This window comes from Phodopus roborovskii, unplaced genomic scaffold (genome assembly GCF_943737965.1).
Source record: "Phodopus roborovskii unplaced genomic scaffold, PHOROB, whole genome shotgun sequence".
Taxonomy (NCBI): Eukaryota; Metazoa; Chordata; class Mammalia; order Rodentia; family Cricetidae; genus Phodopus; species Phodopus roborovskii.
Genome location: NW_026125520.1, coordinates 114,061 through 128,438, shown reverse-complemented (window position 1 = coordinate 128,438; position 14,378 = coordinate 114,061). Strand labels below are relative to the sequence as shown.

The window sequence follows — 14,378 nt, the reverse complement described above, 5'->3', positions numbered from 1 at the left end:
CTTGTCATCTCCTAGCTCTGCCTATCTTCCTGCCTCTATTGTCCAAACAGGGTTTTATTCATCAACCAATAAGAGAAACATACATACAGAAGGATGTCACCTATCCAGAGGCTACTAATGACTGACAGTTGAAGTAGTTGGGGGAGTTTCTCTAACTGAAAATCTTGTTCTTCGACCCATTATTATGAAAAGTTATTGGCTTAGAATATGGGAAATGGATATCTCTCTCATCTGACAATGACCAAATGGATAATGAAGCATGCTAGTTGGTGGCAACTAATGGTAAATCGTTTCTCTATCCATTTTATTTTACAGCCTCTCTGTTGAAAGGATTGAAGCATGCCAACATTGTGCTGCTTCACGACATCATCCACACCAAGGAAACACTGACACTTGTCTTTGAATATGTGGTAAGTGAAATAAGAGTTCAGGCTGGCTAAATATGAATAAAATCTGTGCAGGGCTAGGAGTTGATTTTTAAATTGCTTCACTGAATTGAGTGATTTTTCTGAGTACATGTGATAGTATTTTGCATAAAATAATGAGATATTTCTGGGTATGTCTGTTAGAATATCTAGAAAAATATTAAGTTGCATTTGTTAGGTATGTGGCTTATTTGTAGCCTGTTTGTTACAGGTGTGCTTACATTGTGGTTTTTAAGCATATCAAAAAGGATGGTCACTACCAAAGGAACCCAGGAGACAGCAGCAAATATTTTCCTTGGGGCTTGTAATTTGGTTTCACAAAAGCATCCTTAGGAAGATTTTTAATTTTTTTTTTCTTTTTGCGCAGTGTTGGGGGTTCAAAGTTTTCCTTCTCAGCTATTTCAGCTATTAACTAAAGCTTCCCGATTTCACAGCATACCATGTAACAATCTTCTTGTGTTGAGAGTGTCACAGGCTTGGAAGACCTGAACTTCAACTAGTAATTAATCTTTCTTCGTTTCCCCTCACTAAAACATATGGTGTTTGTGTAGCAACCGTCTCAGCATTTAACTGTGGAATCATGAAATGTAACCATGATAATTAGCATTCCAGTTTTCACAGATGGATCTGAGAACATGTAATTTATAAGATACAAATGACACCGGTGCCGACTTTTTATTGAGAAGAATAGCTACCAGGATTTTGACTGTATTGAGGTCTCGTTTTTATAATCACCAAACTAGTTTTTTATTGAAATAATTCCCATTTTTTCTTAAAAGTATAAAAGAATGAATATTTAAAGCATTTTTATCTTCCTAATGTGTGCCTGTGTCTATTTATCATTTGAAAATTGCTGTCTCATGAAGAAGCCATTCATCTTATTTATTTACATATAAATGATAGATACATTTGAATAATATGGTAATGTGGCTGCAAGGACAGCTAGAGCTATCAAGTTGCATATATTACATGCTACCAAGAATGGAAGCAGATTCACACTTCAATGCAAATATAATTTCTTTTGTTTCCTCTGTGATTTGGAGTCAATAGTACACTGAGCTGACTTAGGTTTGGAACTTTCCATTAATGTTTTCTAGTATGTTTGATTAACATATTTCAATGAAATATAGATTTTTCTCTCTATATTCACCACCTTCCACAATGCTTTATAGAAAGAGTGTTTAAAGATGTACTTATTCCCTCCCTCAAATTGGACAATTAACACCACAAGAAAAAACAATGTTTGGAACACCAAAATTAACACACCTCATGTTTATTTTCCTGTACAGTCCACTGGCATGTAGTGAAACACACACACATATATATATTAATTAAATGAATGTATACTTGTATGCATATATGCACACATAAACATGTGGCTTTGCTCCTCACTATGTTCTGAAATAAATATTAAACATTATAATCTAAAGTTCCCAAGCTTTGTAATGATATTACCATATATTAAAGTTTATGATATCAAACTTATATTCTGAGCAGCATTAATTCTGTTGCTTCATGCTACTAATAGTACTTCTTGATGATCCTGGTGTTACTATCAGTATTCCCAAGTTCTCAGGAGACTGAGGCAGGAGAGTCATAAATACAAGGCCAGCCTGGATTAGGGAGCAAATTAAAGGTCAGCCTGGTCAATTTAGGAAGATCCTGTGTCCAAAGAGATTGGTATGCAGAAACAGAGCTTTGGGGCAGAGGAGTGTTTTCATTACTTTTCTGTTGCTGTGACAGAGTGCCATAACAAAACAAAGTATAGAAGGGTTTATTCTGACTTATGACTCCGGAAGGGGTGAGTCTATCCTGGGGTGAAGCAAGACAGTTTGATGAATGTTGAGACATTAGTATATCTTTGCTTTAATGTTAGAATTCCATTCTTACTTTGGGGTGACATGTCGGCAAGCATCAAGCATAGAAGCAGGGAAATGAAAGACAAAGGTGAAGGCAAATCAGAGTTGGGGAGAGACTGTGAACTCCCAAAGCCTGTCATCAGTGATATGTGTCCCTCCACCCAGGCTGCAATCCTCAACAACCTCCCCAGAAGTGCCACCAGTTGGGTTCCAAATGTTCAGCTATGTGAGCCTATGGGACTTGTTTGTCAACCAAATCAACACATGCCCATGCCTAGTTTATCCAGTACCACCAAAACAGACAGACAAACAAGCAAAAAGCCAAAGAAAATAAGGACCTAAGTTAAGCAATGTGGGAGAAATCAGTATGCCACACTCTTAAAATCCTTGATTTAAAGGTAAAGCAAGACAGTTTGATAGTTTTTTGGACACTGTTATACCTTCCTGCTTTCATATTAGAACTGTTTCCAGTGGCTTTTTGTAGGTACACCTATCAGCCGCACTATATACTGTTATTTATGACAATGCCCATGCAATGTAATGCATCTCTACCCCTTTCTTTGACAGAGAACTCTAATCCTAGCTCTTTTATATTATTCCCACAAATGACGATTTAGGTCTTTGAAAGCCTTCTGAAGGCCAGAATAATGACATAAGTGACAAAAATGTTAGTGATACAGGAAAATACTCAAGGAAATGACTTTGGAGGCAATTAGCATAGTGGTTCAGTGGCTAGTGATGTATAAAAAAGAAGCAAAAGACAGCCAGCTATGTTGTCACATCCCTTTAATCCCAGCACTCTGAAAGCAGAGGCAGGCAGAGCTCTCTATCAGTTCAAAGTTACATGGTCTACACAGAAAGTTCCAGGACAGCTAAGGCCACTTAGTCAGAACCTATCAAAAATAAATAAATAAATAAATAAATAAATTACATCACAACACAGACCAGCCAGCAAGCCCACCCAACCAAGGCCTACATCAACCCCCAAATAAATAAATAAATAAATAAATAAATAAATAAATAAATTGGACTTTAAGAACAAGAATGATCAGGCGATTCTGGCCAGCCTGATCCAGAGTGAGAATTATGGCAGAGAGGTGTGCTCTGAGCACCTGCATCCATCAAGAGTATTAAAAACAGGTTTCATTTCTCAATTGCTTGTGTGGCTTCGCTGGGGAAATAGGTATCACCTCCTTGCTAATGATGTCAAACTAACCTCTGCAGCCTCACTGCTTCATTGGGTTTTTCCATCCAATGATGCATTAGAATTTTTTTGGTATAGTTTGCCAAAATGAAGTTATATGTCATATTTTGACTGTACAGGACCCCACAGAGTGAGTGTCCAGTTTTTTTGTAATGGCAAACATGCCAGTTTCTCATCAGGGTTCACATTACACACTGGTCTTAGTGGTGCATGCTTTTAATTTTAGCACTCAGGTGACATAGGCAGAGATGTCCACAAGTTCCAGCCAGTCAGCACTATATATTGAAATCCTATGTAAAATAAATGAATAAATTCACAAAGCATAGCAACAGGTTTCCAATCCCACTGTATTCATTCCAACACAGAACATGCTTTCGTGACCCCCTGAGCCCTCTCATAAGCAGTCACTTGATTAACTTTATTACTCAGTTACAGGTAAAGATGTGTGTTGAACTTCAGATGACATACTCACGTATTCTCCCTTTGTGAAATTGTTTACATTTCAGATAGTTGAGAGGAATCTAGTTACCAAAAGATGGTTTAAAATAAATCTCTACATCTATGGATGCACCAGATAATACAGAATATTGGCAGAATTCCAAACTATAGTTCAACATTAAGTTTTGATAATCTTCATTCTCATTAATTATTGTTTGTTTGTCCCAGGATTTGATTTTGTGTGTTCCAAGGACTGTAATGAGATCTGAGCAAACAATGGCCATGAAGTCTGCTTGTCAGATCACCATGTTTTTCTGTGTATCTGCTTCAAGAGCTTTTCCCAAACCTATTGATTAGGGCATTGACATGATCAAGGAGAAAAGTCAATTGCAGAGTGCTAGAAGGCACTGTCCTTGACCTCATTCTCCTGGTGTCTAGTGATTTTGATAAAGAAGTGGTAATGTTGTGTTTGGCCAAGCTGTGTTTGTTGTAGGTAGGACCCATAATTAGTAATTAGAGTGATGTATGTAATCAAGTGTCAGAAAATAGTCTTGATGAAATCATGAGTTCAGCCTTTAAGGTAAATTCTGTGTTACACAGTGTGCTTGGCTCTTTCCCTAAAGGACAGTTTGACCAAATATAGAAAAAGACAGTGCAAGCCATTTACTTATGAGTGATTCATGGAAAACAAGACTGGTTCTTTCTTTGCTCTAGTGTGAGCTGGCATTGAGATGTGACAGAGGAGAACAGTCAGTGTATGGTGTGTGTGCCTTGACAGGAACTGGAGTAAAGTAGTATTGATGCAGGTCAGCCAATAAGATGACAAGGTGGCAACAGAAAGAGTGATGAGAAACCAGGCACACAGAGAGGAGAGGGGACACAGTGCCTGTGCTCTAGAGGGGCTGCAGGAGCCACGTGTGAGACTTCCAGGAGACCTGTTGTAGCTCAAATTTGGAAAGACTATTCCATTGCTCTGTGTTACTAGTAAACTAAATTTGGCATCTTAGAGAATAAGGAACACTTTATCACTAAATGTGTTCATTCAGCAGGATGGGGGGAATCAAATCTGAATTGTAGTGTATGGGGAGGGGGATGTGTGTTCTAACCTGTGCTGTATGCATAGCACTAAAATGTTATTGTAGTACCTTAGTACAGGGGAAGTCATGGTCCCTACTGGAACCTGGAGTACTCATAAGATAGCTCTGTTTTGCTGATAAAGAAAACCAGGTTCATTCAAGTACTCCCCTCTGCTCTTACTGTGTCCTGTCATCTTCTGAGTCTGTGTAATGATGAAGAGGTCCCGCTTCCTATCAAGATTCACAAAACAGGCTGGTTGTAGTATTAATCTAGGCATCACCAAGTTAGATAGCAAGGACCAAGTTTCACTATTACATAAACTTGGCACCATTTATTGTGAAAATATTTTTGTGGTCATTCACTTGATCACTAATTGATTCATTTGCCCCAATCCTAATTCAGAATAGTAAGTTACACAGTCTAAAATGGAAGTGAATCTGACCTTTAACTTGCAGAAAGTAAATGCCTGATCATCTACAGTTACATGTATATTCCACTATTTCACACCATTTTGTTTGAATGCATTCTGCCTTGTTATAAGCACTTTCTCATCAGCCTGGTCCCACAGCAGTGTCAAACCCAAATATCACACAGAGATGCTTTATTAGATATAAACCTGTTGGCCTGTTAATAGCTTTTCTTATCGGCTAGCTACCTATGTCTTAAATATTAACCCATTTCTATTAATCTAAGTGTTTCCACGTGGTCTTACCTTGCCGGAGAGAGGTTCTGGACATCTCTTAAGACTCTACATCTTGACTCTTCCTACTACATCTCCCAGAATCCTCCTTGTTTCCTAATCCCACTGATCTTTCTTTCCTACTTGCCAACAGTGCTTTATTAATTAACCAATAAGAGAAACATATTTATAGAATGACATCTCCTATCACTGCCTCTGTGGATTTTTTTGTTGTTGTTTTCACTTTAAATTCTCATTTTATAATTCTATCATTGTAACCACGGCATTCTTTACTTGAGAAATCATTGGGAAGATGAGAACTGTATTAAAAGAGGGTTTCTTAGGAAAGAAAGGCAGTCTTAATTTCCCTCATTAGAAGTGCTGTTATAGCTCTTCCGCCAGCCATTGGCTAGAGAAAATGAAAAGCGGTGGATTTCTTCCAGACTAATGTGGTTTGATCAAGTCAGACCGCCTGAAACAGAGTACCAGGTGATCCTACATTCAAAACAGCTGGACAAAGCAGCCTTGCAGACTACAGCCAGGATTTCTGCATCTTCTTAGAATCCCCCATGACAGCGCACCTTACCAGCAGCAAGTAGTTTGGAAAGAACGATGCTCAAATTCCCAAATATTGTCTATAAATGTTTGTTTTCATTTAAATGGACTTGGTTATAAGGAAAAAAAGACATAAAAAAGAAATGCTGTTATATTTCTTAAGGAAATAGCAGTCGTACATGACTGTGCATGTTAAGTTGTGGGGAGACAAGAAAGTGACAGATTAAGTAGAGTAAAACTATCAAAACTGATGAGTTCATAGGAACTAGAGAAAGCATTAATTATAAATGCAACAGTTTTTTTTTTACTTGATGAATGTGCCCAGATCAAGAGGAAGATAATCAATGATTCCAGTTACCTTAATTTTGATTAGGTCAGTAAATGCTTAGAAAAAGCATCTTTAGCAATTCTAAGTGTGAATGTGCACATTGCTATATAGGACACAAAATAGAGTGGAGATAACATTTTACCAATTTTCACAATAACTTAAATTCTTGTCATTTCAGTGTGTTTTTCTTTCATCTTATTTACTGTGTGTGCATGTGCATGTGTGTATCCATTCCTCTGTGTGTGTGTGTGTGTGCACATATATGTATGCATTTGTGTGCATTTGTGTATGTGTGCATGCACTCATGCTGGTGTATTGGTTGTATTTGTCATGTGTTGGGTACACTCGTGTGTGTGTGTGCGCGCATGCTTGTGTGTGTGTGTGTGTGTGTGTGTATGCTTGTGTGTGTTTACACAAAGTCTCCTGTAGCACAGGCTGTTCTTGAAGTGCTGATCCTCCTACCCCCACCTCCTAAGCAATGTCACAGTGCCTAGTTTTCCTTGTTTAATAGTTATAATTTTCTTGTTTCTTATGTGACTATTTAGCTTAGGTCGTATTGCATTTTAAAATATTGTGCATTCTTTGCTGTGGCAACCATGTATTTGTGGTGAAATCTTGTCATGCTTGCTTAGAGATTAGATTCCTTCAGTCTTAGGGTCTTTGGGTCTTTAGGAAAACAGAAGTCTTCACCTTGTACCTTCTATATTAAGAAAACCAATTCTGTCCTTTCTAAACATGAAACAAAACTTTTTTTTTTTTACTGTCTTTTAAATAGCTAGGAGTTAAACTGTAAGAGTAACATGTACCTTTAACGGCTAAGTCAGATCGCTAGCCGCCCCCCCTTACTATTTCATGGGGAGTCATAAGTCTGGCACATCTCTTTGAGGCAGGACCAACCCTCCCCCACACTATATATAGGCCAAGCAAGGTATCCCTCCAAAGAAAATGAGCTCCAAAAAGCCAGTTCAAGCACTAGGGATAAAACCTTGTCTCACTGCCAGTGGCCTCACAGACTGCTTAAGCCACACAACTGTCACCCACATTCAGAGGGTTTGGTCCTGTGCAGTTCCCCCCGTTTTTAATTTTTGTCATTGCTTCAGGACCTCTCAGAGCACAGGGATGGCAAGTCTTTTCTTGATTCCTTTTATGCTCTTCCCTCTTGTTTGTTTTGGGAGTCCCCCCTCCCCCATCTTGTGGATTATTTGATGAACATAATTCTGATACTGTCCAGTGATAAGCATGGGAAAGGTATTTGTAGCTCAGCATTAATGCTTGATTGACAGTTTAGCTGGATGCAGTGATTTGGATTGGGAATAATTCCATTTGAATTTTAGTAGTTTTTGTCTTATCTGCCATTACTTCTCTTTAGGTGACTGCTCTTCATCATGTCTGTTCTGAAGTTTTATATTGGAAGCAAAATGAGACCACAATGTATCTTTAATTTCACTGGTCCAATCTGTCATAGTGGGAATCTCAAGTCTTGTCATTAGTTTTTACTTTTATTTTTTATTTTTTCAGAGAGTGTGCGTTTGTGTGTGTGTGTGTGTGTGTTTTTGTGTGTGTGTGTGTGTGTGTGTTGTGTTGTGTGTGTGTTTGTGTGTTTGTGGGATGTGTGTCGTTTTGTGGTGTTTGTTTCTCTTTAACTTTCTGGGAGACCCCAAAACAATTTTCCCAAATTCATCCCCATTTTATGATGTGGCAAGAAACATATGACTGAATATTCCAGATTTCCCTGTACTCACCATGACTGGTTATCATCTACTTTTTGGCTATTCAGAAGTCATGATTGGATTTGCATTTGAGTAATTATGGGTTGAGCATCTTTTTAATGTACATATTTCCTGTGCTTAAACAATTTTCTTCAATTATTTTGTACAATTTCTCCTTTAATCTTCTCTACATTCTTTCTCTGTATAATTTAAAATCTGACCTTTGGGTTGCTTTTCAAATTTTCTTTTTTTTCCTCTCCCATTTTTATTTTATTTTTGCTTCTCTTTTCCCTTAGCTCAGGATTAATGGACATTTTCTCATTTTTAAATTTCACATATTATATTTAAACTTTCATATTTTGAATTGTTTGAATTTCTGATATATCTTATCTCAGAGTATTCCATTTTTTAAATCCTTTTCTCATTTTAAAGGTGCAGAATGTTTTTTATCTACTAAAAATATTAATTAGCAGTAGTATTTAATACTAGTGAAACTGTTTGCCCCATGTTACTTATTTTTTCCTGTAGTTTGTTGTGGCTGCTATGTTTAAATTTAAAGACTCTGATCAGCTACTTGATATAGAACAGGGTGATTGAGATGTCTGAGTATGTGGGTAGGTGGTAGACCCTGATCTTCAACCAAAGAAGGAACTGCTCTGTTTTGTAGAGAAGCTCTGAATGCTGTTGCCTATCTTCACAGTGAAGATTCTTCCTGTACTTTCTTACAAACTTAATTCTTTGAGAATTTCACAGAGTATACTTTGATCATTTTCATACACCCCTCCTCCAACTCATATAGAGATCTACCACTCTTCCTTATCCACTCTACTTTGTGTTCCTACTTTTTTTAAACCTATTGAGTCCAATTTATGTTTTCCATATAGTCTTGGGATGTGGCTATTCACTGGAACATAGTCACAGACAATAAGAGTAAGGAATAAAGACTGTTGTGGAATAGATTAGGGGATAGGACTGCACTTAATATTCCTAATTCGTATGAATTTCAGTTCACATATCCCCTCTATGTTTAAGAAGTGATCCTATCTGTAAACAGCTAGGAAAGTCATTTAAAGATTAAGTAGCTATTGATGTCTTTCAACTAAGTTCCATATGTAGACTGCCTGTGTCTTAGTGTCACTGTCTCCTGACACTTCTGTATATAATCAGTATTGCTTCTAGTCTTTCCTCACTGACAATGTGATATTTGTTCCTTTGTGTTTTGCTATGCTAATCTGGCTATTTGTTTTGGAGGACCTGATATGTGGTGATACATGGATTTAACAGAATATAAACTAGATATGTGTTCTGTTTGTCATCTTTATCTTGGAATCTTAAAATGTTTAATTATGAGTGATTCTTAAGCTTGTGATTATATAAATCACTGCACATTAATGTTGTGAAATACAAACCATTTAGCTATTCACCAGTTGTTTATCAAATGTGACAAAGGTCACAACAGTGACGATACTCAAATTAACAATGATTGCATTACCATCAAATCCTTAAAATTTTAGAGGCATAAATAAAATTTAAAGTGTGTCTTTATTAGGACTTTTTTATTTGGATAGAAATATTTATCCTCACTAATTGGTGTTTGTTATGACTTAGTGATCGTTTGGTAGTGGTATACACAACAATATGCATTTGTGCTTTAGAGAACTAGGTGGTGGACGGAATTTAAAACAATTATTCAGAAAATACTCTTTTGGTATTTTCATCATTTCATCATTTACATCATTTACATCACTAACAACTTAATTTTGGGGGGGGCAGATCTTCAATATTCTGAGTTAAATTCCAGGTTCAGTGAGTAATTTACCTTTTTTAGCTATCATACACACACACACACACACAAACACACACACACACACATAAACACACACACTCCAGTTTTATATCTTCAGCAGATGCTCATGCTTCATCTCCATTTCTTAATCCAAGAACTAAAAAGCTAATTAGTCATGGCAACTATTTGCTAAGTAAGAACTTTTCATGTGGGGAATTTTTTCTTAATTTGTGATCTGCTTTATGTGAATGCTGTATGTTATTAAAGTTACTGGATTTTATCATAGTTTTCAAAAAATTAATTCAAATATATACATATTTAATATCCTTCCTATGTTTTACCATATTACTAGTGAACAAAATATTGAGTAGGATTTGCCTAATATCAAATATTATATTACTCTTTTCAGGAAGAATATACACCCTTTCCTATCTCACTTGGGCATGACATATCCTTTGCTTAGCAAATAAATTATGAGAATTATATCTTGCTTTTATATAACATGGCCAGTCCTTACTAACATACTTCACGCCATGTACTTTCCATCACTCCAGTGATTATACTGCTGCCAGGTCTTGTCTTTGAAGACATGTGATTCATTCTCACGTGCATCGTGCATATGACCTTTGGATGTTTATGCATGTATAATTTTTATACATTGTTACAATGTATTTTCAAATTATTTTGAACACACAGACGGATTCAAGATCAGTGTATATGATTGTGTAATGCCCATTCCCACTTTTACGTGAGCATACCTTGTTAATTAACATAAAAATCACATACTTGTCTTTGATGTAGTTTCATATTTTGCATAAGTATAAATAAAATTCCCAGTAAAATCATTCTGAGCAATGATCATTTTCAGACAATTTTTCTGATCACTTGTTTCTGCCCTTTTTAACTTTCAGTAACCTCCTTTTCCCACTGGGGGCTGTGACTTGGCTTTGTTTTCACAGGATTTCGTATCACCAGCAGTGTCAAATGTTCACTGTGTGTCTGGTCACTTTCTTTGCCAAGTGTACCTCATGCTCATCTCCTTGGTAGAAATTATAACCAGTTTCAGATTATGAGTATGGTGATTGTGTGCCAAGCCCACTAATTAGTTAGAAGTAAATATTGAGAGGTATTTTTTCTGCAGTTTGACTGTGTGGGTTTACTTTTGGTGTGGTTTATTCAAGTTTGAATACTAGTGCTGCCTTTTAAAAATTGGCTGAAGTGAATTTTTAAATACTTTATTCACCCTCGAATCAGGAAAGCATTACCTGAATTCGTCTATAACTGAGCAGTGAGCTTTTATTCTTTTCCTTGAAAAAAATTTTTTTGGCAAGTTGAACCAAACAAGATGTGGGAGGGGCATTGTGAACATTACTTCACTGACTAGACCTTAGCATTAGAGGCAAAAGCATATAATGGTGTGAAATAGCATTGGCATATGTTTCCAAAACCCTCCAAGGTTCATATTTAAAACAAGTATTCCTGCTAAATGTGCCACGTGCCTGGGAAGGGTTTTATTGTTGGAAGTGTTGCAAGTGTCTCAACTTTAAGGGAAAGAAAAGGAAATTGTCATTTCACTATATTTAGGCCATCCTGGGCTATATAGTGAACCTCTTCCTCCAGTAACACAAAAGAAAAACGAGAAGAAAAATGTGAGGGGGAAAGTGAGAAATCTTTATGGAAAAAAACATATGTTTCAAGTACACCACAGGGACAGCTGTAAGCTATTCCCTCCAACACGGCCTTAACAGACACTTTGAAGACTTTAGTGCTTGAAAGCCTTTCTCTAAACACTCTAAACACGTGTCATTATACATTGTGTATTACTCCAGCCAGGAAAATAGATTTCTAACGTAATTTTTTTTCCAGATATCTCTCGTTCAAGAGAGTTTTCATAGGTCCTGATTTGGAGTTTGTAGCCCACAGGCTTTCTTCCCTAGATAATCAGGCTTCATAACTAGACAGAAGAACTCTACAGCATTTAGGAAAAATTTTAATAACATTGCTTCAAATATACACTTCCCAGTTGCCTTGTGAGAATTTCATGAAGTTATATGCAGGGAAAGGGTGTTAGCAAGATTATAAATGTTTCCCTTGAATTGTGCAGAGGAAGAATGCTGTGGCATGAGCTTGTTTCAGTTGTATTTCTCTCATAGTTGTTAGAAATTCTCATGTAATGAAGATGTTTTGCTCATCTTTATGCTCATCTTTATCATTTATAATGCACTGGAAGGTTTATACAGACCTTTGAAAAAAACAAAACAAAACAAACAAAAACAAATCAACATAGTCTAATTGTTTAATATTTTCTTTTTTCTCATAATGTGTCCTAAAATTAATATTTTTAAAAATTAAAATTAATTCACTTGAAGCTTACTGAAGTATAGTTAATTCTCTAAACCACATGACTGTGTGACCAACTCCCATGTAAATGCTGTCCTACTCTTAGAGCAAGCTAATGAAGAGGTCCTTCTTTCATCCTTGAAGCCATCAATATATTCCATGTTGGGCATCCTAGCTAGGTACTATCACCCCAGTTCTTGAGAAATTGAAGCCAGCCTAGACTATACAGAGAGTTCCAAGCCAGCCTAACAACAGTATAATATCTTGTCTCCCTACAAACCCCAACAACAACAAACACAACCCAAATAACCAAACCCAAATGATTCTAGAATAGTCTTGTTATTTGCTACTGTGCTCTCTGTTTTAAATGCCTTTTGCTTATTGTTGCTCTCACCACATAATTTTGTGGTCTTCCATATTTCTTTAGGGTAGCTTCAGAAACTGTTTTCAGAATTAAGATATTATTGAGTACTATTCCAGATCCTTGTTTTGCATGTGTATTTGTGGGTATATGTATGTGTTTGCATGTGTGGGCACATGAGTATGGGAATACATGTACAACATATGTGAATATGTATTTGGGGGACAGAGGTTGAAATAGGGTGTCTCCCTCAGTAGTTCTCTGCTTTGGTTGCTAAGTTGGTCTCTCACCTAACACAGAGGTATCCACAGAGGTAACACAGAGGTATTCTAAACAGCCAACTTGATCTGAGTTCCCCGTCTCTGCTTCCCATATTGGCATTAGAGATAGGCTTCCAAACTCACTCGACTTTTTCATGTGGATGCTGGTGTTTTGAGTTCAGGTCTGCATGCCTGAACTCTCTCCCTTCTTTTCTGTTTGACCGGAGCTGGTCAGGCAAGAGGTACATACATGGGTTAGAAAATGAGCTATACTGCAGTGAGCTTCAAGTGTGTACAATTTTTAATTTTAAAAACAATTAATTTTAGGATACACTATGATAAAAGAAAATAGTAAACAATTTGAACCATTTTTGGTTTTCAAATTCTTATGGTAATTCAATGTTTAGTATATTCTGTTCCATGCCTCCCTATGTTTTTATTTTCCCTTAAAAACTGAACCTTGACACAAAGTACTATGGGCATTTTTAAATAGTGATTATTTGAAGCTGATGTTGTTCAGTTTTCTTATATGCTTTAGGCTCTGTGAGTGCTTTGTTGAATGCCACCTGAACCACACTAGGCAGCCCTTTCTTCCCTTGGATTTAAAGTGCACATTCAATACAGTTTCATAATGCTGTAAATGAGTTGCAGAATGTCTTCTAGGTTTTCACAGATTTCCTGAATTGTCCCCAAACTAGGCATTGAATTTGCTTAATTTCAAAAGGGAGGTCTGTTGGTTCCCATTCAGAAGTGCCTTAAGACTCCTGTAGCTACAAATGCATTTGAATTAGTTTCAGCAATATTGAAACTGGAGACAAGAATTTTGGAGTATGAATGTCTGCATTCTTTCTAAGAGAGAAAAGTAGTTTGCAGAAAGTATGACTGTCTTTGTGGGGCTATCTAATACATCTCTGTGTGATGGTCTTCCCAGAAGTCAAATAGTAAATATTTTGTTGTAATGGAAGTGATATTTAAGGTTGCTGGTTTTGCATGATAGGAATGTGGTTGGAAATGTCTCCTGTTCACTCACCAGCCCCAGGCTGCTCATGCATCTTGGATTTAGAAATGACAGCTAAAAGCATTGAGGCAGAGTTATGGACAGCCACACATAGGTTTATTATTACCACAAAGGAGGAGAATATGTTAAATGAGTAAAAAGAAATGTGTAATTCAATTAGAAGTAAATTGTTCCACACTGGTTATTATAGAAGAATTTTTGTGTAGCATAATCTACTTTTGTCCTAATTACTTTTACCCTCCCCCGGGAATATGTGTGTGGTTTATTGAGAGAATTTCAAACATTTCCTGTGTGGTTTAAAACCAGATAAAAATAAAATAGACTATAAATAGGCTTTGT

The 14,378-nt window shown here is 36.7% G+C and overlaps 1 protein-coding gene across 1 annotated transcript in view; it reads left to right on the top strand.

Annotated features, from left to right (window-relative positions):
- Positions 1-315: 315 nt before the first annotated feature.
- The window catches only part of LOC127216126 (cyclin-dependent kinase 14-like), a gene marked incomplete at both ends in the record, with an annotated part of 85,287 nt that continues 71,224 nt past the window's right edge, over positions 316-14,378 (top strand). Inside the window, 1 exon segment of the mRNA XM_051176675.1 lies at positions 316-410. Coding sequence (XP_051032632.1) covers positions 316-410 — 95 coding nt within the window.